This window comes from Solanum tuberosum, unplaced genomic scaffold (assembly GCF_000226075.1).
Source record: "Solanum tuberosum cultivar DM 1-3 516 R44 unplaced genomic scaffold, SolTub_3.0 scf00127, whole genome shotgun sequence".
Taxonomy (NCBI): Eukaryota; Viridiplantae; Streptophyta; class Magnoliopsida; order Solanales; family Solanaceae; genus Solanum; species Solanum tuberosum.
In genome coordinates, this window is record NW_006239058.1 from 1069319 (window position 1) to 1090793 (window position 21475).

Consider the following 21475-nt stretch of genomic DNA (forward strand, 5'->3'; position numbering starts at 1 on the left):
GGTGGTGGTGGGGTTGGGTGGGGGGGGGGGGGGGGATCCACTGTTGAAGAAAATAAGAAAGATATGAGATCATTACCATTCTTTGGTTCGTTACAACCTTCTTAACGATATGGAAAAACAGTATAGACTATAGAGAAGTAGAAGGAAGAGGGAAAAATTGTTACCCGGGTTAGTGAAATTTCCTGTAAATCACTTTTCATCTGACAAACTCTGTACCTTTGGGTTATTTTAACTTTCAGCTTGTGCTCTTTCTAGAATTTTGAGTTGTGATTGGCAACAGAATATGGTCCACTATTTTAGTTCTATTCTTCCTAAGAAAGTGGGTAACATGTCTCAGCATTCTGAGGCGTTGCAAATTATTAAAGACTATCGGGATCTATTATTATTATTATTATTCTAATTGTGTGAACAAGCATGTGAGGTCAATAGATCAATGAGAAAAAAAACATGATTCTTTTTACTTATTTGTCTTGTTGGTTGATCCCCCCCCCCTCCTTTTTATTTTTTTTTGGGTATAGGTTCTTAATCGGAATGGATTAGACTGTGATGGACTTGACACTTTGTGCATCAAAGACCAGACTTTTTCTGTTGAAAGTAAGCAACTTCTTTCTCACATTGTGTTCTGTTCAAGTCAACATGTTTTTCACTAAATGGCTAAATGAAAAAAACTGTTTTTTTTTGCTGCAAAAGGACAAGTTATATAGTTTTTCTTCTCTTTCTTTTGATGCTTTGAAGGTGCAGAGAAGGTGGTTGGATGGGCCTTGAGCCATCATTTAATGCAGAACCCTGCTGCAAATCCTGACGTTAGGCTTGTTTTGTCTCCTCTGAGGTAATAGAAGTAGCAGCAGCAGTTGAGACTATATGCGGCTTGCTGAGCTGTAATATTTGTGGTATTGAAGAGTTGTTTTTTATCTTTTCAATCTAACAGCATTCAATATGGATTGGAAATTCTACAAGCTATGCAAAATGAAAGCAAGAGCTTGAAGAAGTCACTTAAGGTGATACCTTCTTTCTGGTGGTTTGCTTAACTTATATTTTCATGAGATGCTATCCTAACATGACTGTGGGAGTTTTTTGGCATATGAATTTGTGAACAAATCGTTTGTCTGACACAGGATATTGTGACTGAGAATGAATTTGAAAAGAGACTTCTGGCAGATGTTATCCCCCCCAGTGATATTGGAGTAACATTTGATGATATTGGTGCGCTTGAGAATGTCAAGGATACATTAAAAGAGCTGGTCATGCTTCCTTTACAAAGACCTGAACTCTTCTGCAAGGGTCAACTAACCAAGGTTTTCATCTTCAGTTCTTGCTTGTTTACATGGTTGTCTATAAGTGAAACCATATTTTTTTGTTTAGTAGTGTTTGACCTTGTGTTCAAGGATCTAACAGTTAGCACAAATAGTCTTACTCGTTTCTGTCCACTCTTTTATCGATTTGTTATTGTGCCTGACAAAATGTAAAATGAGAAGAAGATGACTGTTAGTTTAACTTGTAGTGAATTGTTATTTTGAGGTCAGTAATCTGAGTTCTCTAGGCACTATGGTACTAGTTCGGATGAGGTTTTTAAGTTGTGAACTAGAATATTTATTAAGTGTTTAGCGTGGCTGCGTTATTTTGATAGCTACTGTAAAGATAAACATAAAGACAATCTTGTAAGTTTTCTCACTCCTCGTTTTGCTTCTTCAGCTCCTTTGCTTCTTGATTTTGATTATGAAGTTTCTTGTATATCTTGATTGAAAAAGGTTCCCTTTCTATTTATCTGTCACCTTCCTATATCAATATGTTGCATATTCCCAGTCTCTTGATCTTTTGAGATCTGTGATATGGATTATCACATTTATAAAAGTATTATGTGACACTAGAGAAGGCTCTTGTATTTAAATGCTCTCTTTGGTGGGGGTAACAGAAAAGCTTTTTGTTCCTAATGCTATCTTATTTGGCTTCGCTAAGTATTCTTCTTGGTATCAGACATGTATATCTCATATAAGTCTCATTTGTGATTGCCCAACTTTTCTTACTTAAGAATGTTGTTTTTCAAATGCTTACTTTGCAGCCATGCAAGGGAATACTTCTATTTGGACCCCCTGGAACTGGGAAAACCATGCTTGCGAAAGCAGTTGCCACTGAAGCCGGTGCAAACTTTATCAATATTTCAATGTCAAGTATCACTTCAAAGGTTTGCTTCATTTGGAACTTGTCAGACTGTTCCTATCGTGTATGTGTTCATCTATGCTTCTTGTCATGTATAAATCTTACTGTTGTTTTCCATGCTGCAGTGGTTTGGCGAGGGTGAGAAATATGTGAAAGCTGTCTTCTCCCTGGCTAGTAAAATTGCTCCGAGTGTCGTTTTTGTGGATGAAGTATGCTTCCTAGAACTCTTACTGATGCTTTTATTCTTTTCTGTTTTATGCTATGCATTTTCTTATTCTCGCTCTCCCTTTCTCTGATGTGATCTACCTAAGGTTGATAGCATGCTGGGACGACGGGAAAATCCAGGAGAACATGAGGCCATGCGTAAAATGAAAAATGAATTCATGGTGAATTGGGATGGATTGCGTACAAAAGATACTGAACGAGTATTGGTACTTGCAGCAACAAACAGACCATTTGATCTTGATGAGGCTGTCATAAGGCGACTGCCGCGTAGGTAAAAGAAGAACCAGTAATTTGCTACCAGTGAATTAGGAATATTTCATCAGTTGGTTTCAATGTTCTTATCATGACATTTTATGAACAGGCTGATGGTCAATTTACCAGATGCTCCAAATAGAGCGAAAATTCTAAAAGTGATACTTTCAAAAGAAGACTTGTCTTCAGATGTTGATCTTGATGCAGTTGCTAGTATGACTGATGGATATTCCGGAAGTGATCTTAAGGTGTCTTTGCTACTTCATTGTTGCGTGACAAATTCCTTTGCTTGTCATGATGTTTGCAGAGGCTGACTTAAGTCCGGTATTTTGCAGAATCTTTGTGTTACAGCAGCATATCAACCCATTAGAGAAATCCTAGAAAAAGAAAAAAAGGTACAGGGTTTGTTATTAGATGTTTGTGTGTGTACTCCTTTATTATTAGAGAACATATGCATTGCTTCTTTAATAGATATTGTGAGTGCTGCGGTTTGGATGTGTCAATTTTACTTTCTTTAATTATTACGTGCTTGAGAGGACTTGTGAAAGCATCGCAATCATGAGGGAACAGGTTGTAGGTACATCAACATAAATGTAGAGGATCTCAGGATGTGGAATTAGTTCTAGAATTTTCAACTGGCATATAGTTCAAGATAACGAATAAGCTTCCCTTAGGTAGTTCCAGAAATACTTCACCTAATTTTTAATTGCGTTTGTAAGCACAAGTTAGGAGTCACTTCGGAAGTATTGTTGGAAAATTAAACTAGATCCATCTCAAGCACATAGATTTTCCTAATAGGATTTAGCGTTTAGGAATGGAGAAGTCTGAAGTTAAATTATGATACCTGGAAATACTTGGGTAATGTAATTATTTTATTCAAGCCAAGCTGGAAGAAGTGAAGAAGAATACTTTCTTCCACTTGTCCTCTAGAGAATTTGATTGATTGAGAGTGCTCTTCCTTTTTGAATTTTCAACATTTGCTGCCAGAAATACTTCTCCGGCGCCTTCTCTTTTGTTTCTCTAACCCACTTCCCTCTCAGAACCCACCATCTTAAAACCATCAATCTGCAACAACCTTCAATACACTTGAAAGTACACATGCAACCCCATATACGGAAATGTGAAGGGTGTTGTCACAGTGGTAGCCTGGTGGCCATCTGCTATGGGGGGAAGAAGAAATCTTTTGGCATGAATCAACACCATGAGGGAGGTGGAGAAGTGGCAATTGATGGTGTTACTTGGAAAATGGGATTGAAGGTGGTTGGAATTTTGTTAAGAATTTAAGTTTATTTCATAGTTAAGAAGGTTGGAGTTTTGTTCAGAATTTTGGAGGATGAGTGGAGTTGTGGTTTAGTGGTGGTAGCTGGTATGGAGAAAAAAGAACAAAAAATAGTATTAAAAACTAAAATTACGTGGCGAAACATAATTTGTGCATCACATACACTCTACCATCTTTGGGTCACTGTTTAATGTGGTTGTTATTGAAGAATTGGTTTAAATAAGAGTATGTCTAGCGCCTTCTGCTATCTCCCTCAGCAGAAAGCCACTATTCTGGAGGCTCAATTATCGCCTACTTAGGCGACTAAGCTGGACGTTATGGAGACCCATACTAGAAAGAGAATTGAAAGAACCGGGACTTAGGCACCATGCCAATAGATGAACTTGTTGGATCTTGCAAGTCTGAAGAAAGCTAAAAACAAAAACAGTTCGTCGAATGTGCTTTTTTAGATAGGAACTAGTCGACCATCCGTGCTTTGCAAGCATATGATTTCTCAAGCTTGAGATTTTGAAGTTAAAAACCAAATTGTGTTGGTTATCTTCACCTTGATTGTAGAAACTTATCTTCCCCAATGTTTCTTGGAGTGAAAACTCTAGTTTTGTTAAGGTAGGGGTGGGTGGGGAGAGGAGTTGTGTGATGGAAATAAACCAGATCCATCTCAAGTATATGGATGTCATAAAGGAGATTGTTAGAGTAGTATCGGGATAGGAAAAGAGATTTACATATGGTGTTCATTGACTTAGAAAAGACATATGACGAAGTCCATATGGAGTTTTTATGGAGATGCTTGGAGTCTAGAGATGTACCTGTGGCATACATCAGAGAGATTAAAGGTCATGTACGGTGGAGCCAAAATTCGAGTGAGATTGGTGTGAGGGGATTCAGAACACTTCCAATCGAGATGGGGCTACACCATGGATTAGGGCTTAGCTTGTTTTTATCTGTCTTAGTGCTGCTTGATAGACGAGACATGGGGCAGAGTTAGTGATAGATGGGAGGTTTGGAGATAGACCCGAAAGTCTAAAGGTTTTAGGTTGAGCACGACTAAGACAAAATACATGGAGTGCAAGTTCAGTGATGCACCACACAAGTCAACTGTGGAAGTGAAGATTGATGTATGGGCCATCCCAATTAGATGAAGCTTCAAGTATCTTAGGTCGATAATTCAAGAAAATAAGGTGATTGATGATGATGTGACATCATATTGGAGCGAGGTGGATGAAATGGATGCTCACATTTGGCGTCCTTTGTGAATGTTCTATCAAGACTTAAAAGGTTAAGTTTTATGGAGTGGTGTTAGACCAGCTGTGTTGTATGGGACCAATCAAGAATTCACTCATTTAGAAAATGAATGAAGCAGAGATGAGGATGCTTAGATGGATATGCGGGCACACTTGGAGAGATAAGATTAGAAACAAAGATACGGGACAAGGTTGGGGTGGCCTGAGTGGTAGACAAGATGTGAGAAGCGAGACTAAGATTGTTTAGACGTATAGAAAGGAGGAGCACTGATGCTTGAGTGAGGAGGTGGAGGTTGACAATGATAAGGCTAAGTAGATGTAGAGGTAGACTGAAGAAGAGTTGGGGAGAGGTAATTAGACCGAGGAAGAGTTTGGGAGAGGTAATTAGACATGACATGACACATTTCTAGTTCATCAAAGACATGACCCTAAATAGGAAAGCATGAAGGTCGAGGATTAGGGTAGATGGTTAGTAGGTAGTCGAACGATTTTCTCTCTTTCTTGAGGGGGAGTATGGTTGGAATTATCAGTATCATTATTATTATCGTTCTATTATTATATCTCTCTTCATTGTATTATTATTTTATCATTGTTGTTTCTTTTACTATTTTTTCTTGTCAGTACTTACCTTTTTACAAGTATTTTTGCCATAACTTTTACCCTTGTATTTTTGAAACCTGTTTTTGAATCACTTTTCTTGAATCGAGGGTCTATCAGGAACTACTTCTCTACCTCTCATGAGGTAGGGCTGGTCTGTGTACACCTCACCCTCCCTAGACCCCACTTGTAGATCACATTGGGTATGCTGTTGTTGTAGAACTCCTATGCACTTGATCTGCTATTTATAAAACTTACCCACTCAATAGACGCTACTACTAGAATCTCATGCTTGGAGTTGATTTTAGGAACATGCTGCAGCTTTGGCAGAAGGTAAACCTACACCAACACCATGCGGCGGTGCAGACATACGGCCTTTGAACATGGATGACTTCAAAAATGCTCATGAGCGGGTAAGTTGACAAAAGTCTTTAATCTCACTCTTTATTTTGCTGCATCTGAATGCTGAGAATTCATATGTTTGGTGTTTATTTTAGGTTTGTGCAAGTGTTTCATCGGAATCCATAAATATGACAGAGCTTCTTCAGTGGAATGAACTGTATGGAGAGGGGGGATCTAGAAGGAAGAAGTCCTTGAGTTATTTCATGTAAAAGTTGTTCATATTGTACATTGATGTCTTAAGGAAGAAGTTCTTAAGTGTGATCTCCTCAGGCCCAGGTCAGTCGCCGCCTTTGTGGTTTGCCATGACACCCTGGAAGTTTGTACAATGAGTATAGGTCTCTTTAGTTATACATGAGTTTTGAGATGTAATGAGGATGGAGTAGTCCTCTAGGAATAGGTAGTATCTCCACCTTCATTTTCTTACCCTCTTTCTCACAACGAGCAGAAAGATGTCGATGTTCTTATTTTAATGCAGCTGCTACTGTTGCGATTCATTATATGTCAAGTTGGAAGCAAATAATATGCAAGTCTTGTCGTTATAGATACTGACTTGCTTCTTTGGATATCTAGTTGTTGATGAGCTTGTACTTGCCGAGTTGCAGCAAACATACAATGAAATCCTGCGCCCCTCTATTTATTTCATGACATCTTTAGGCACTTTCTCTTCCATTCGTTTTACTTCAAAATGGTATTATTCGTCTTCAGATTGAAATTTTGGTGTTCTCATAGTACCAAGAAGTAATTTTGGTACTACTGCATGAACATTTGGTGTTTGGTTATTGGAATATTAGTACACTCCGTGTGTCATAATTCTAAAGCCAAACACATTGTTCTATTCATTCACCAAGCATCAATACATATCATGTATCTATGCCTGAAAACGGTCTCCAATGTCGTTGAGCAAAAAGACGAAGTTGGCATGAAATCCTGAATTAAGCAATTTATGCGATTTCCGGGTCCAGTAATGGGAAAGAAAGGGACTTCTCACTTAACTTCATAACATATTCAACGAAATCTTTTTTTCTTCACATTCGACGGGGCTTTGTGGATGTTCTATAATTATACTGACTTGTGGTACTTTGTGATTCTCCGTTGTCATCTCAGCTTTGAAGTTATGTTTCTCTAATTATATTAGTAATAAAAGTATGTTAAGAATATGAACCTAGGGTGTAGCAAAAAAAAATATTTTATTTGCTAGAATCATTTTCTAGCGTTTGGTTGAAATTGTTGACAGCTGGATATACTTAAGTGAACTGGTGTTTGGTACTGTACTCTGTTTAAAATAAATTTGGAGACAACATGCAATGTGAGATGCTTGTTTATATAAAAATAGTAGATACGTTTTTCTTCAATATCACTCATGTTCACCAAACGATAACAAAAACAGTACCTAGAAGGAAGTTTTTTCTTATTATAAAATTGCCCTTCAAATGCGTTGATCTTTAATTTTTGTCCTTAACAATCGAACTTATGTCTAGTTAGGCACAAGTCTTTAAAAATTGAAGTCATGCGATGGGATATTACTATATGAAAATGTAAATTTATATCCGCGAAAAAGTTATTTGTTATGAGGGGTATATATATTAATGACCCCCAACAAATAAATGCAAAAGCAGACGAGATTTGGTGTCCAACTTCTTTAAAAAAAAAAAGAGTACCCATCATTCACAATGATTGATCACACCTACATCACTTACAACAGTTACCAAAAAATATTCAACTTAAGAAATACTGTTGAAAATTGTGACAACTAAATTAAAAAAAATAAAAGAAAAAATGCAAATGCTTCAAACTAAAGGAAAATACCATTACTTCTTCTTCACTCAAAAAAATTCAGAGAGGAAATTTAACACATGTCACAACAAATTATTATAAGTCTTCCTTTAGGTAGAAAATAGTGACATAAAGAAAAGAACACAATGCCCTCTTCTGAGATTGCATTTCCTCTTCTTCTTTTCTCACCAAAAACTCGTCTTAAAAGGACACTTTTACACAAATACTACACAGCTATGAAATTTACAAAAAGAAATATCATTCCACTTCTTGTTTTCATTTTATCATTTGCTTCCATACTCAGACTTGTCAAGATTTCTGTTATTACTTCATACTCCTCTCCGGTTTTCTCTGCCTTGTCTCTAGTTGAACACAGCCACAATATCCTCGCGGAGAAAGAAATCAACTTTCTCTATGATCTTGTATCGCGAAAATCCCCCTGCAATATTCTTGTTTTCGGGCTTGAAACACAATACTCTTCTCAAATTTCAACAATCAATAGGGGTGGATTCACTGTCTTTCTTGAGGACAACCCCGCGAAGATCAAACTTTATAACTCCACGAGTAATGCTAATAGTACTCGAATTCACAGAGTCGAGTATCAAACAGTTGCTAGAGATGCATACAAGATTTTAAAACATGCTAGAAGAAACCAGAAAGACTGCTACATATCAGCTACTGCTAGTAGTTCAAAACATGATCTGTATAGTAATTCATCAAGAAAGTGCAAATTTATGTCACTTGTCACTAATGTTCCTAAGGAAGTGTATGAAGTGAAGTGGGATTTAGTGATTGTTGATGGACCAGATGGCGATAAACCGGAATCACCAGGAAGAATGGCTGCAATATATATTGCTGGTGTACTAGCAAGAAGAAGCAAGAACAAGAATGGGACTCATGTATTGGTACATGATGTTGATAGAATGATTGAGAAGTGGTTTTCTTGGGAATTCTTATGTGACACTAATTTGGTTTCTTCTAAAGGGAAATTCTGGGATTTTAACATACTAGCAAAACCAAATGCCACTACATTTTGTCCTGCATAATTGAACATATATAGTCTGCTATTGTAGAAGAAATTCTTTTTTTTTGCTATTAGATCTAGGCATACAGCTTATGTTATTTCATTATTATGTATCTTCCCTTAATTATCTTGAGAACACATCTTAATTATCTCTTTGTAAATTAGTTCTCTTCTATACATGTTTAACTCAAGGAAGCCTATTCATTAGTCTTTTCCATCTTAAGGTTGAATCTCTCCATTTGAATGTTAAATAGTATATACATTTCCAAAATGGAGAAGATGAAGGATATGCTACAAAAGAAATTAGGGATGTCAAACTGGTGGACTGAATTTAGACCAGCAAAATAAACAACTACATGCTGATGCAATCTCGCAGGGGGTTCTGGGGAGAGTAAAATGTACGCAAACTTTATTTCTACCACAACTTTGTGGGATAGAGAAGTTGTTTTCAATAGACCAGACGCTCAAAAAAGGTGCAGTCAAAGAATGATAAAAGGAAAATAACGACAACAAAATAGCAAGATAAAAGATGCAATTGAAGTGACGGGTACTAGTAAAAATGAAGAACAAGATACTATGTGAATACCAAATAAAGAGAATAGGAGACTAGCTCGTAAGAGTACTACAACAGACGGGCCTACCTACTATCCTTCTACTCTAATCCTCGACCTCCAAACCTTCCTATCTATGGTCATGTCTTGCTTGCACAACCGAGCATTTTCATCTCCGCTACCTTCATGCTCTTAAGGTGTGCATTCTTGACGGGCAAGGAGACTGCCCTATACATAGGTCTAACCACCGCTTTATAGAACTTACTTTTAACCCTACACATTCTTATCACATAGTAGCCCTAATGCGAGCCTCCATTTCACTCACCCCGCTCTAGTACAATGAGCGGCTGAGTTAACTGAGCTGAGTCATCAATCAGTCCAAAGATTACTTGGCTGAACTAAGTTGATAAATGGGTGGATCTCTTGTTGGTTTGGATTATTTTACCTGAAATTCAGCAAGTGTTTCAGCTAATCATCAGTACCTCAATCTCTATCAGCATTTGGCTATTCTGTACTACTTCATACACTTCTTTCTTCTATCACTTTTAGAGGTAATAACTAATTATTACTTCAATAGAGGTACATATTCAATCAAATCTATTTGTTAGAGTCAAGAAACATTTTTAATCTTAAACCAAACAAGGCAAGTGATATGTCAAAGGTAAACCTCTTTTTTCTTAGGACAAGTATGACATTAGTGATCACCATAGCATACTTGTTACTTCTTATTTCTATCACTTGCTGTTTACCCTTTTGCACTGAAATCAATCCCCTAACAGAGCAAGGGTCATCTACTGCTTGTTAACAAGGAAAGATCAAATGCCAATATTTTCTCATCAAAAGAGCAAACTTAAATCTACAACAACAATTCAGCATGTATGTGTGTGTCGCATGCACATGCACGAGAGAGAGAATGTCTAAACGAAACACACCTTTTCAAACCTGATAACCAACAAGGTTTAAATACAAGAGTCGAGTTATTTTCCCATAAACACTAGAGATATCTACAGAAAATAGTGTTAGACACAACCTGATAACTAATAAGGTACAGATACAAGAGATTAGTTTTTTCCCATCACCAACATGTCAGCATCATCAGTATAATCTCGAAGATGAAACTTAATCAGGAATTAGCAAATTTCAGTGTCAAACTTGAGAGATATGCCCATGCTGAAGAGCTCCTGGCACAACAACTTTGCACCATATGGCACATTAACTTTCACTATATCTTCGACTGATTCACAGAACCGGCAAAACGGACCCCTTACCTTACCACCTTGCACAGTTCTCTGGATTACATTTGCCATGTTCTTGCACTTACCACATATGTGCATCTGGGAAGAGTCACTGAGTGTGAAAAGGCGTTCATGCAGATTTGCTGCAGCACCATGAGCTATAAGACAGTCGCGCTCCATTTCACCAAACTTAATTCCACCAAAGCGTTTTCTGTCTGCCACAGGTTGGCGAGTAAGGGGATGGACAGGTCCAGTGTTACGGAATTTCACCTTGTCTTCAGCCATATGGATGAGGCGTTGGTAGAATGTTGGGCCCATGAAAATCAGGGAATGAACCATTTCACCCGTCCGACCGTTGTAAACTCTCTCATTTCCCCATCTCGTGAATCCTCGCCTGCAGGTCATATAGCATTTAATAGTCAATGACAAATCACCAGAATTCACAATTGACTACAACAAAACAAACACAGCTTAACTAGTTGGCACAAGGGCGTGGAATTATGAAAAACGATACAGCTTTCAGATATCTTACCCCTGAAGCTGCTCCATTATGGCATCAACTGATAAAGTGGAGAAGGGAGTGGCATATTTTTGACCACCACCTAGGGCAATGCCCTTCCCCAGAGCGGCTTCTAGCAGCTGACCAGGGGTTTGCCTTGAAGGAAATGCATGGGGATTGATTACAATATCTGGAACAATCCCCTGAATGGTAAAAGGGAAGTTTTCCTGAGATTCCAGAAATCCAAGGACACCCTTTTGTCCATGCATGCTGGAGAACTTGTCTCCAAGACATGGAGAACGAACCTGCACACAATGTACAAGATTACTGGAATCATTTAAAGGGAATTAGAATTATCTATACAGTGTCTTCCAGGTACTCTCGAGGAAGGATAGTGGAAGAAACATAAAGATGAATATGAGGTGACCAACTTTTTCACACATGTATATTTGAATCATAACACAGAAGCATAATGCTTACTGCTAACAGCTATCTTTGCTAACATTTTTTTAAAGAAAGTAAAGTAATTTTATACATAAGAGTAACATTAAGGATGTGCTATAGGAACTGTACTCTTCAAAGCAAAACAGCAAAAGTATTCCCTATCTAGTCCTGTAGGGATTCTGACATCTGTAGCACTGATTCAACCTCATTTACATGTTCCAATTTACACCATAAGTAAAACACAAATATGTGAGTAGGCTTTCTTGCTAACATTCTACGATGGCTAGTAGTTTTGAATCCTTAACATAGTCTAGTAGTATGGCTTGTAGTTTTGAAGCTTTTGGATAGTCTAGTAGTGCTGCTTTTAGACAAATCAGCTTTTCTTCAGTTCAGTGGCTGGTCTTTCAATGTGTTCATTAATAGGATGGTTCAACCATTCAAGGCACGTGAAGCTATATATGGTCTTTATGTACACAGTACATAGCATCTGTTCTCCTTTTATCATAACAATTGAAATTCAATTTCTTGATCTGTATCTTCAATTTTTCACAACTTATGAAGTTCTTTAGAATATTGTCTATCAATTCCATAATGAGTACTGTTTTACCCACTCCAGTGCCCCTGAATAGTGCAAATTTTCCTCAAGGGTGGTAAGGGGCTAAAAGATCTACTATAATTCCTATTTCAAAAATAGATAATTTTGCATCCAACTGTATAATGGCGGGCTCAGATCTATGAATAGGAGACGTTGTATCCCATGAAGTGCAAATACTTTAAGAAGCTTGCCAAACTGCCTGCAAACAGTTCTCCAAAGACTTAATATGGTCTTTTTAATAAAGAAATGTTTCCCATAAACCTGCATCTTAAAGCACTTTAACTTGTTTGAGAGATGCAACAGCAAAAGTTGCATAGAAATACAGTCATATAAGTAGAAACATTTCATATATATATACACACACATGTATATCTTACTTGTCTGAGAGATACAACAGCAAAATTCTTCCCTTCATCATTAGCAGAGAGCAAAACCTTCTGAACCATGCCCCTTTCCGTATGCTTCAGCTTGACACTGTGATCAGCCCCTGATTCAGCAAATTTCCCAATTATGATATCTCCACTCTGGAGATTTGCCCCAATGAATGGAAAACCATCATCATCTAGGCTGTCCACTCGTCCAATTTTACTCTGGGTTTTCCCAAAGTTGACAGAGTCCTCAATCTTTAGCTTCTTAGCCATTGCTTCCTTATTGTCGACCTCAGCCTTATAGCTCCTAACATGCTCAGATCGAAACATTCCGCGCTCCAGTGAAGCACGATTCATGACCAATGAATCTTCTTGGTTATAGCCAAGGTGAACATTTACTGCGACAATTGCACATTGCCCATTGAAGTATTCAGGCCGTGGAAGCATTCCTTTCTGGTACTGAGTACATTTTGGTTTCCCAAGGGAATCTGCCAACATTGTCCGGAAAAGTGGCCTCTGAGGATAATACAATTGATGGGTATTTGTATCAACTCTATTGTTTGGATTCACTGTTGAAAACCCAATTGCCTGCTGAGAGTGCTTCTCAGATTGATAGAGGACCCTCCTAGCATGATCATGGTTTGCAAATGGGATAATACCACAGCTCAAGCCTAATAGGAATGACATGTCCAACTCACAATGAGTATACTTAGCAGGTGGGTTCTCTTTATCTGCTTTTAAGATGTACTCAACTCCCCATGCAGTTCGACAGTCTTCTTCTTCTTCAGGTCCTATAAACTCAATAATCCCATTGTCCAGAAGAGATTGAAAGCCATAGTCTCCCCCTTTCAAAGCTTTGATTTTCTTTAGATTTGAAACAACAAGAAGAGGACGCAGAATCCTTCCAGAATCAGAAAATATGCGAACTTCACCCTGCAGCTCATCTCTCTTAACTTCAACCTAGAAGAAAAAATTTAAGATTGTTCAGTGTGCGAGTATCAAATTTACAGATCTTATATGGCAATATACAACGTCTTCTAAAAAAACAATATACGAGACTGGATTTTAATATCCAGGTAAAAAAGAGAGACTTCCGCAGCACATCCAGTGCTGATGAAAAAGGTACTGGGTCAAATTTCCCTAGTCAAGAAGCTACATCAACTTCCATGAATTTAACTCGCATGGTAACATCAAATCAGTTACCAAATTTGTGATAAAGATTATTTAATAGAGAACTTTTAGATTTAATTTTATTGTTCTGCCAAATCTGTGATAAAGGTCATTTCATATAGAACTCTTGGATTTTATTTTATTGTCTGAATCCTTCAAAATTTTAAAATGTTAGTATAATTTTTATTTGGTTAGTCTGAATTTCTGCGCATTGCAAAGAAATATTTTCCAAAATGTGATTTTCTCCCCCATCTACCTGAGGCTTGGTGGGAAGAGTTAATGGTGTGTGTGCTGGTAGGAGGTAGTAAGTACCCGGTGGATTAGCCGCGGTGCACACAAGCTAGCTCGGACACCAACCATTAAAAAAAATGAAATATTTCCCAAAAAGGAAAAAGAATCCCAGAAGAGTAATGACAGAGTTCAAGGATTCCATCTATTCTGAAACATCAGATATATTTCCATTTAAGCAATATGTCAATGACGAGAGGGTTGCTCTGTAATGGTAGACCCTCCACTTCAGGACACCATTGGAGGAAAGAGGCACAACCTACTGTTGGCAGCTTCAGGGTTCGGACTTGCCAGCATACAGAAGTTATACTACAGTCGATACATATACCACAAAAATCACATTCATTTCAGAAACAAAGAGAAAAAGATTAGTCCTTCACATTTGGTAAATAGTTTTATTTAATGAATGTATTTGCAATATAAGCAGCCTTTACAGTAAGTTTTATGACTTCTCTACATAATTAAATGAACATTATCACTACTTACCTGGTCTGACGATTTATTCCTATCAGTTCTATTCTTTATTTCACATTTTAAGTTACCTGGTGTGAAACTTGAGGAGCAAAGAGCATGAGACAAGACATTCGGCTTACAGTTTGATAATTGTCCTTTTGATAAAATTGATAATCATACTTATGATATAAACAAGTATTCTACTTTATCCCCCAAAATGCGTGCGTGCACACACAAAAAAACAAATATTTTAAGTCTTAAACTATGTACATAACTAAATCAAAATGATCGCGAGTTAAGCTAATGTGGGACCTTATTCCAGTGGCGCTTACATGATATTGTACATACAATACATTATAACAAAAGATTTACATCCTACTTGAGAAAAAGAGAAAAACACAAGTTACTATGTTTGGATGACAGTTTTATAACCATCCTTTTGGTGGATCAATGATCACAGGGGCAGATTTAGCAAGGGCTATGGGGTGTCACGTGACACTGCTTCGTCGGAAAATTTTACGAAATATGTACAGTCTGAGAAGGGAAAAAACAGAGATATAGTTATATATTATAAATGTGGCACTCCTTCAATCAAAGTTGTGCGTAGCCCAACTGGTTTTTGGCTTGGAGCTCGTAAGTGAGGTAGGTTCAAACCTGTCTGGCCTCATTTTTTATGTTCTTTTCATTTGCCTTCTTTCTCACATGGTATTATTTTGAATACATTTTATTAATAAAAGGAAATCATCAAAAGTTATTATTTAATTTTTATAAAAAGGTATAGTAATATATATATATATATATATATATTTAATATGATGTTATATTGTTTATTTATTTTTTCATTTTAAAAGGTGACACTGCTTACGAAAAATCCTGTGTACGCCACTGAATGATCAACGTTGCAATATAAATTAATATTCAACAGCAAGGTTCCATGATTCAACTGTACATAATTAAATGAAAATGATCATGAGCCAACCTGGTGTGGCACTTCATTCCTGCGGCGCTTACGTCTTAGCTTTGAAACGAAGAGTGCAGAATCTTCACATACTCCAACCCACTCCCCATCAAGTAGGACCTTTTGCTTTCCATGGAGTGAGGTGGCACAATCGTCTACTAACTTTTGCATCCCACACCGGAACAATGTCTCAAGAAATGGTTTCAAAATAATTGTGCTGACAAGACCCATACTAGCCAAATTTTTCACCAGGCCACAATTTTCTCCATCTGGGGTAGATAGAAAACATAGTTTTCCCCAGTGTGAAGGATGTCTACATAAGTTATATACCAGTCATTAAATTATCATACTTAAGTTAAACAAAACAGAAACAAAATACCAAAAACTTACGACAGAATGAGCAACAATCAGGAAGCAAGACAAATGAAGTCACCATTTTTGCTAATGGAAAGCACAAAAACAATGGTCAATATAAATTTATAAACACTTACGGGTATCTAGCATCGCCAACCTTCCCGGTGTATGTAACCTGCTGACGTGATTTCCTCATATCAGCAGTCATTTGCAATGGATTTGTTCGTCTGAGAGTTGCAACTACACCGGAAACCCTCTCCATTCTCTTGTAAGGGTGACACCAATGCCCAGTGGAAAAAGCCCTGGAGAGACCATTGGTAATTATTGATGCATCCAAGTAATGCTCAATTGGCTGCACTTGTCGATCTCCATAAAGATCTCTTTGCATTGCCTTCACCATACGCCTCTCGGCATGTTTAATGTGTGCCCTGAGCTCTCGTTCTAGGAGCTCACCAGCCAGCTCCAATCTCTTGTTTCGAAAATCATCTCTGTTGTCAACCTTTCTGCGACCAATGAAAGAGTGCAAGAGGCATTTTACCATATAGCCAAGGAAGCGAGCCTTCTGCTTGAAACCACTAAGATTAGGGAACAGGTATGCATTTATGCACTCCTCAACAGATTCTTGAGGTGGAAATTTACAATTCTTTATAAGTCTATCAACATAAGCAAGAGCCTTTTTCCCCTTCCTGAAATCCTCACAATTCTTATCAGCCTCATGGATGGAAGCTACTAGTATATTGACGATAGTAGTATCTTCAATATCCACATCAATTAAATTTACTACCTCCCTGTCAGAGGAAACACCTAGAGCAAAAAACAAGACCCAAATTGGCATTTCTGCAAGTATGTAAACACTGAGGGCTTTTTCTCCTCCCTTAATGTGCTCAAGCTTCAAGGTCTCAGTCAGTTTAATGTAGACTCTCTTCCTTTTTTCACCTGGGCGATATCCAACCATCCAAGTGGGATTGTTTGACACCCAGAGTCTTTTTAAACAAAGCTGCTCTTGTGCAATGAAGGTCTGAAATGGAAATTGCAAGAGATGTCAATCAATAAAGAAATGCAATAGGAAATATACTTCTAAAAGGCCAAAAGGATTAAACAATATTCTATATCACTATAGTAAATAGCACAAGTGCAGAATGCATGCTAAAGTTACATACATTCCGAAAAGAATGGTGGATTCGGAGTACAAGAGTCAGACACATTTAATTTTCGAAAAGAAGTAACCATTCTTTTTTCTTTAACTGAACTAATCGCTCCTACATATTAAAAACAAGATAATGTGTACTCAAACCACAATTTTTGTAGTCAAGAAACAACTGTTTGACTCCGCAAAAGTGTACTTTGTCATTCTTTTGAGACAAAGGAGTACTATGTAGTCAGTCAAGGGAAATTATTGCATTACTCAGCTTGAAGCTTGAGAAAGAACTTCTGCATAAAAGAGTAGCTAAGACTCTTCAATGGTAACAATACTACAAAAGAACTTGTGCAACTTGTATTAAACATGCAGCATGATTACACAAATTTTAACACATTATACAAAACATAGAGTTCTTATATTATTCCAAGACTGCCGTTGACATTTTTACAGAAGAAAAATAACTTAGCATATTTTTGCAACTTGTCTTACAAAATAAGAGTTCTTATCTGACTAAAAGTGTGTGATACCCAACTACATCAAATTATGATGGAGGTACATAGTCTTTCCTCCTAAAGGTTCATGCATGCTACAAAACTGTTTCATCAGTCAGAACTCTAAACTGCTGAACATTATGCAACGCAATACATAAACTTCACCTTCATCAGATCAATATTCAACAGTATCATCAATTAAGACAAATAAACCAACTCAAAAAGTAGCTAGCACCTTCAGATCTACCACACACTATGCATCATTTTAATCAATCGCTTAGTTAAATGTCTAATATGAAGTTAAATTTTCTCCTCTCTTTCATCCTCTTCTGTCACATCTTCCATTATATGGACACAACTGTCGCAATTATCTGAATTATCAAAGTTAGAATATCTGTCAAAATACACACCTATTCAGGCAACAACAATTACTCGTACAACACTACGAATCAATTTTGGGTTTGACTAAACAAATCATCTATATGCATTCCACCCCATTGGACTCAGTTCATTCCAACACTCAAATATATTGTCTTGTAGGAATAAGGTGTCACAGTCCAACTAACACAGATATTTTATTTGAAACATAAATTCTAACATTAACAAGTGATATTCCACCGTTTTGAGTTATGCTAGATTGATGTGTAGTAAAATGGTTATCTTCTTCTTTTTATGAGTACTAAAATGGTTCTCTAATCTTCCCTCTAGACTCAATAGGGCTTAAATACTATACTAACTAACACCAACTGTCCAGCCTTGTTTTCTACGCCATCTTTAGGTAGAACAGAGGGAGGCGTCGAGAGTGAGGTGCTAGCAGGAAGATCTTACCTTTTCAGCCCCTTTGACAATGAAGTATCCCCCATGATCAAATTCACAGTCAAGCTTGTCAACACCATTCATCCAGCACAATTCTGAGTTAACCATCACAGGGATTCTCCCAATCAAGACATCCCTTTTGTCTTCCACTTCACACTCCTTGTCAACAAACTGGTCTACGCCAGTTTTGAACTTGTCACTTCTAACTAGCTTTTTTGTATACACCTGAAATCATATACAAGGACAGACAAATATATTAAAAGAATAAGAAACTAACAAAGGAAAATAAATGACATGTTGGGTGTGTTATAAATGCTAACTGGAAAAGGCTGTCAATGCATGGGTGAGAAGGGATTATATTTCAAATTTCAGTGGCCATATACTTACTTTTCATCGGATGGGCAATGCATTTAACAAAGAACTGTTCAAGAGAGACCAACAAGATTGACAACTTAGTCTACTGAAGAGCAACACAATGTAATCATTTTAGAACATTGCTAATTCAATAATTGATAAAGTAATTCTTATTAATGTTAGGGAGAAGAGTCAGCTGTATACAAGGAGTACACCAAAAAAGGTAGAAATCCCGCGATCTGGCCCATTCAAAATTGAGAATAATAAGAAAAATGAATGAATATAAATAAACAGAAAGAATTTGATACACATAAAACTATAGAATATAGGCAAACATCATATTTATTTTTTGAATATTAGACAAAAAAAAAAAAACATTTACTAACCTGAACATGAGTCTCAACCATAATCCTGGCAGAATATGTCATGTTCTGGAGGCGAGCATGCCGTGGCAACAAGTCCAGGTACTCTTTCCCACCGTCTGCAGAAAACTTCTCCCCAGCCCAAAACTTCGGCCGCTCAAGGGTTACTTTCCCAAACTTCACAGAAGCATGCTTCCAATCACCATCACCTCTCTTTGATGGATCATAACCTGGCTCAACATGGATCTCCCCAACCGAGTCAAACACCCTTTGGATTCCATAGTTGATGAAGTCATTATATGAATTTATCTGGTGACTGATTAAACCATACTTCTCAAAAAAACCAGTTGATGCCTTTTTACAGAAGTTCTTCAAGTAAGTTTCACCCAACTCTTTAATTAAAACCATATCATGGCTATCATCCTCATCTTCATCCTCGTCCTCGTCCCAATCATCATCATCTACTTCAAAAAGATCATCAATATCAAAATCCATCCTTGCTGATCCATTAGATATCTTCTCTTTACCACTACTACATCCCACTTCCTCCATGATATCAGAAATTGTCATCTAAATGAAACGCCTGCATCAAACACAAAATCAAAGTGCATCAGTCGATATTTAACTTTATTCCAACGTGTACTGGTATGCACAAACATGATCTCTCAGCTAAAAGTCTTTAAATAGCCAGCTGAAACTGTGAAATATTGTCCTTCCAGGTAGGCCAAATGAGTATTTTCTCTAAAAAGGAAAAAAAAGGAGGAAAAGGCTTGATCTTTCATTTCTAACTAGAAATGAGTTTTATTTAGAAAACAACAAAATAACAAAACAACAAAACAAAAGACTAAACAAATGTCAATCAGGTGAAAACTGCAATTGCTTGGTGAATTTGCTCTTGAAAATAAACTGTGTTTTTGAGAACCCACTTCCGCTCCATTGAGCTATTTCTAAAGAAGATAAAGCTAAAAAAAATAGAGACAAGAAAGGCAGGGACTTATAGTATGTTTTATGCAGCATTCAAATATGTAATGTTACATTTAAAAGATAACAAATCACTGTCTATTCACACTGAATATTGGATGCACTGATACATTCTTCTTCAGAGTATATGTAACATTAGTCATGTCTTCTAAAGAAACAATAAGGAACTCCAAAATCCCAACGAGTTATTATGAGATCCAAAAGAGATAACAGGAAAACAACCTTCACCAGAATTTACTCTTAGCATTTGCTCATCAAGTCATAAAAACTGAAAACCACAAAGACCTAAGACATTCACCATCATTTCAGAAAACAAAAAGTTAAATGAAACGTATAAGCTCCCTTAAAAGATCTCTTTTTTTCACCTCTTGAAAAACCCATAAAATGCCTAGAACATCTTGTGAAAAAATATAAGCTTACCTCAAATAAAAATATTTTCTTATCCTTTTCTTTTGCAATTCAAGAAAACCCATAAATCGATTTCAGCACAGTAATATTCTTATTTCAGTCAAATCACCTCTAAACCCTAAACCCCAAAAAACACGAAACAGAAACAAAAGAACTCCACATGCAAGAAGTATCAGAGAAGCATTTAACCATTTCTGTACTTTCTACTACCAAAAATGAGCTAAAATCAGCTTAATCTTTAAAAAAAAAAACAAAAAAAACAGTGGTTTTCGGATTTGCCTACTTCTAAATATTAAAACCCAAAAAGAACTCGCCGACCAAACTGCATTACAGCAATATTGTTGAAAATGAAGAAAACCCACAAAAATTACTCAAAAACCAACACAAAACTTGAGCTGAGTGTCAAAAAATTATTGTGAATCCCCATATTTTCTGAATATCTTAACGATTTGGGGGAAAATAAAAGAAGATGAAGAAATGTTTGAAGCAAGAGAAGAGAAAGGCTTACAGAGTAGCGTAGATTCTGCTTTGCTTTGCTCCCTTTTGGGGAAATTTTTTAGAGCTTTTTCGCAGACAAACAGAGAGCACGAGCAGTAAGTATACTGACTAAATGGAAGTGAGGACATGTGTTATTGTTAATGTAAAAACACAAAATCTAATTAATCCTAACTACTCTAATGTACTTTAATGGAACACTAAATTTAAAAAAATATTATGATTTTACAATGTTTACAAATTATTTAAAAAAAAAGTGGGATTTATATTATCCATAAACTATTAAGAGTTATTAAAAATATATATATCATTTTTTAAAAATTGACTAAAAATCAAAACGAGTTATATAAAAAAAAGAGTAGTACTATTTTTTGTGATATTATAAAGAAAAAATGATGTCGTAGGTCATATATATATATATAAAAAAATAGTTTTATAACTTTTTATGAGATTTGTATTTTTGCAAAATAACTTTCTTTTATACATAACATTTAAAAATTTGTTTTCTTGTATTCATTTAGCAAGTGATCATTATTTTTAATTCCTCTTAATTAAATAACAC

General features: G+C 36.6%; 3 protein-coding genes across 3 annotated transcripts in view; 2 read left to right on the top strand and 1 right to left on the bottom strand.

The window, feature by feature from the left end:
• Positions 1–6795, top strand: part of LOC102596115 (uncharacterized) — an 18810-nt gene extending 12015 nt beyond the window's left edge. Inside the window, exons 18-28 of the mRNA XM_006351443.2 lie at positions 519–594; positions 736–829; positions 929–998; positions 1116–1295; positions 2060–2182; positions 2283–2366; positions 2469–2653; positions 2744–2882; positions 2970–3029; positions 6060–6164; positions 6249–6795. Of these exons, the coding sequence (XP_006351505.1) occupies positions 519–594; positions 736–829; positions 929–998; positions 1116–1295; positions 2060–2182; positions 2283–2366; positions 2469–2653; positions 2744–2882; positions 2970–3029; positions 6060–6164; positions 6249–6362 (1230 nt within the window). The 3' untranslated portion in view covers positions 6363–6795. The remainder of the gene's footprint in view (positions 1–518; positions 595–735; positions 830–928; positions 999–1115; positions 1296–2059; positions 2183–2282; positions 2367–2468; positions 2654–2743; positions 2883–2969; positions 3030–6059; positions 6165–6248) is intronic.
• Positions 6796–8072: 1277 nt separating this feature from the next.
• LOC107061345 (probable methyltransferase At1g27930) lies at positions 8073–8972 on the top strand. Its single transcript, XM_015310473.1, has one exon. The coding sequence runs from the start codon at positions 8073–8075 to the stop codon at positions 8970–8972; it is 900 nt and encodes a 299-aa protein (XP_015165959.1).
• A 1445-nt stretch (positions 8973–10417) lies between these two features.
• LOC102596445 (DNA-directed RNA polymerases IV and V subunit 2-like) lies at positions 10418–21039 on the bottom strand. The gene is made up of 8 exons (XM_006351444.2): positions 20927–21039; positions 19054–19612; positions 18326–18538; positions 16003–16883; positions 15533–15824; positions 12652–13602; positions 11269–11540; positions 10418–11130 (listed from the first exon to the last, which is right to left on the bottom strand). The coding sequence occupies exons 2-8, from the start codon at positions 19597–19599 to the stop codon at positions 10632–10634; spliced, it is 3654 nt and encodes a 1217-aa protein (XP_006351506.1). The 5' UTR covers positions 19600–19612; positions 20927–21039; the 3' UTR covers positions 10418–10631.
• Positions 21040–21475: the final 436 nt, after the last annotated feature.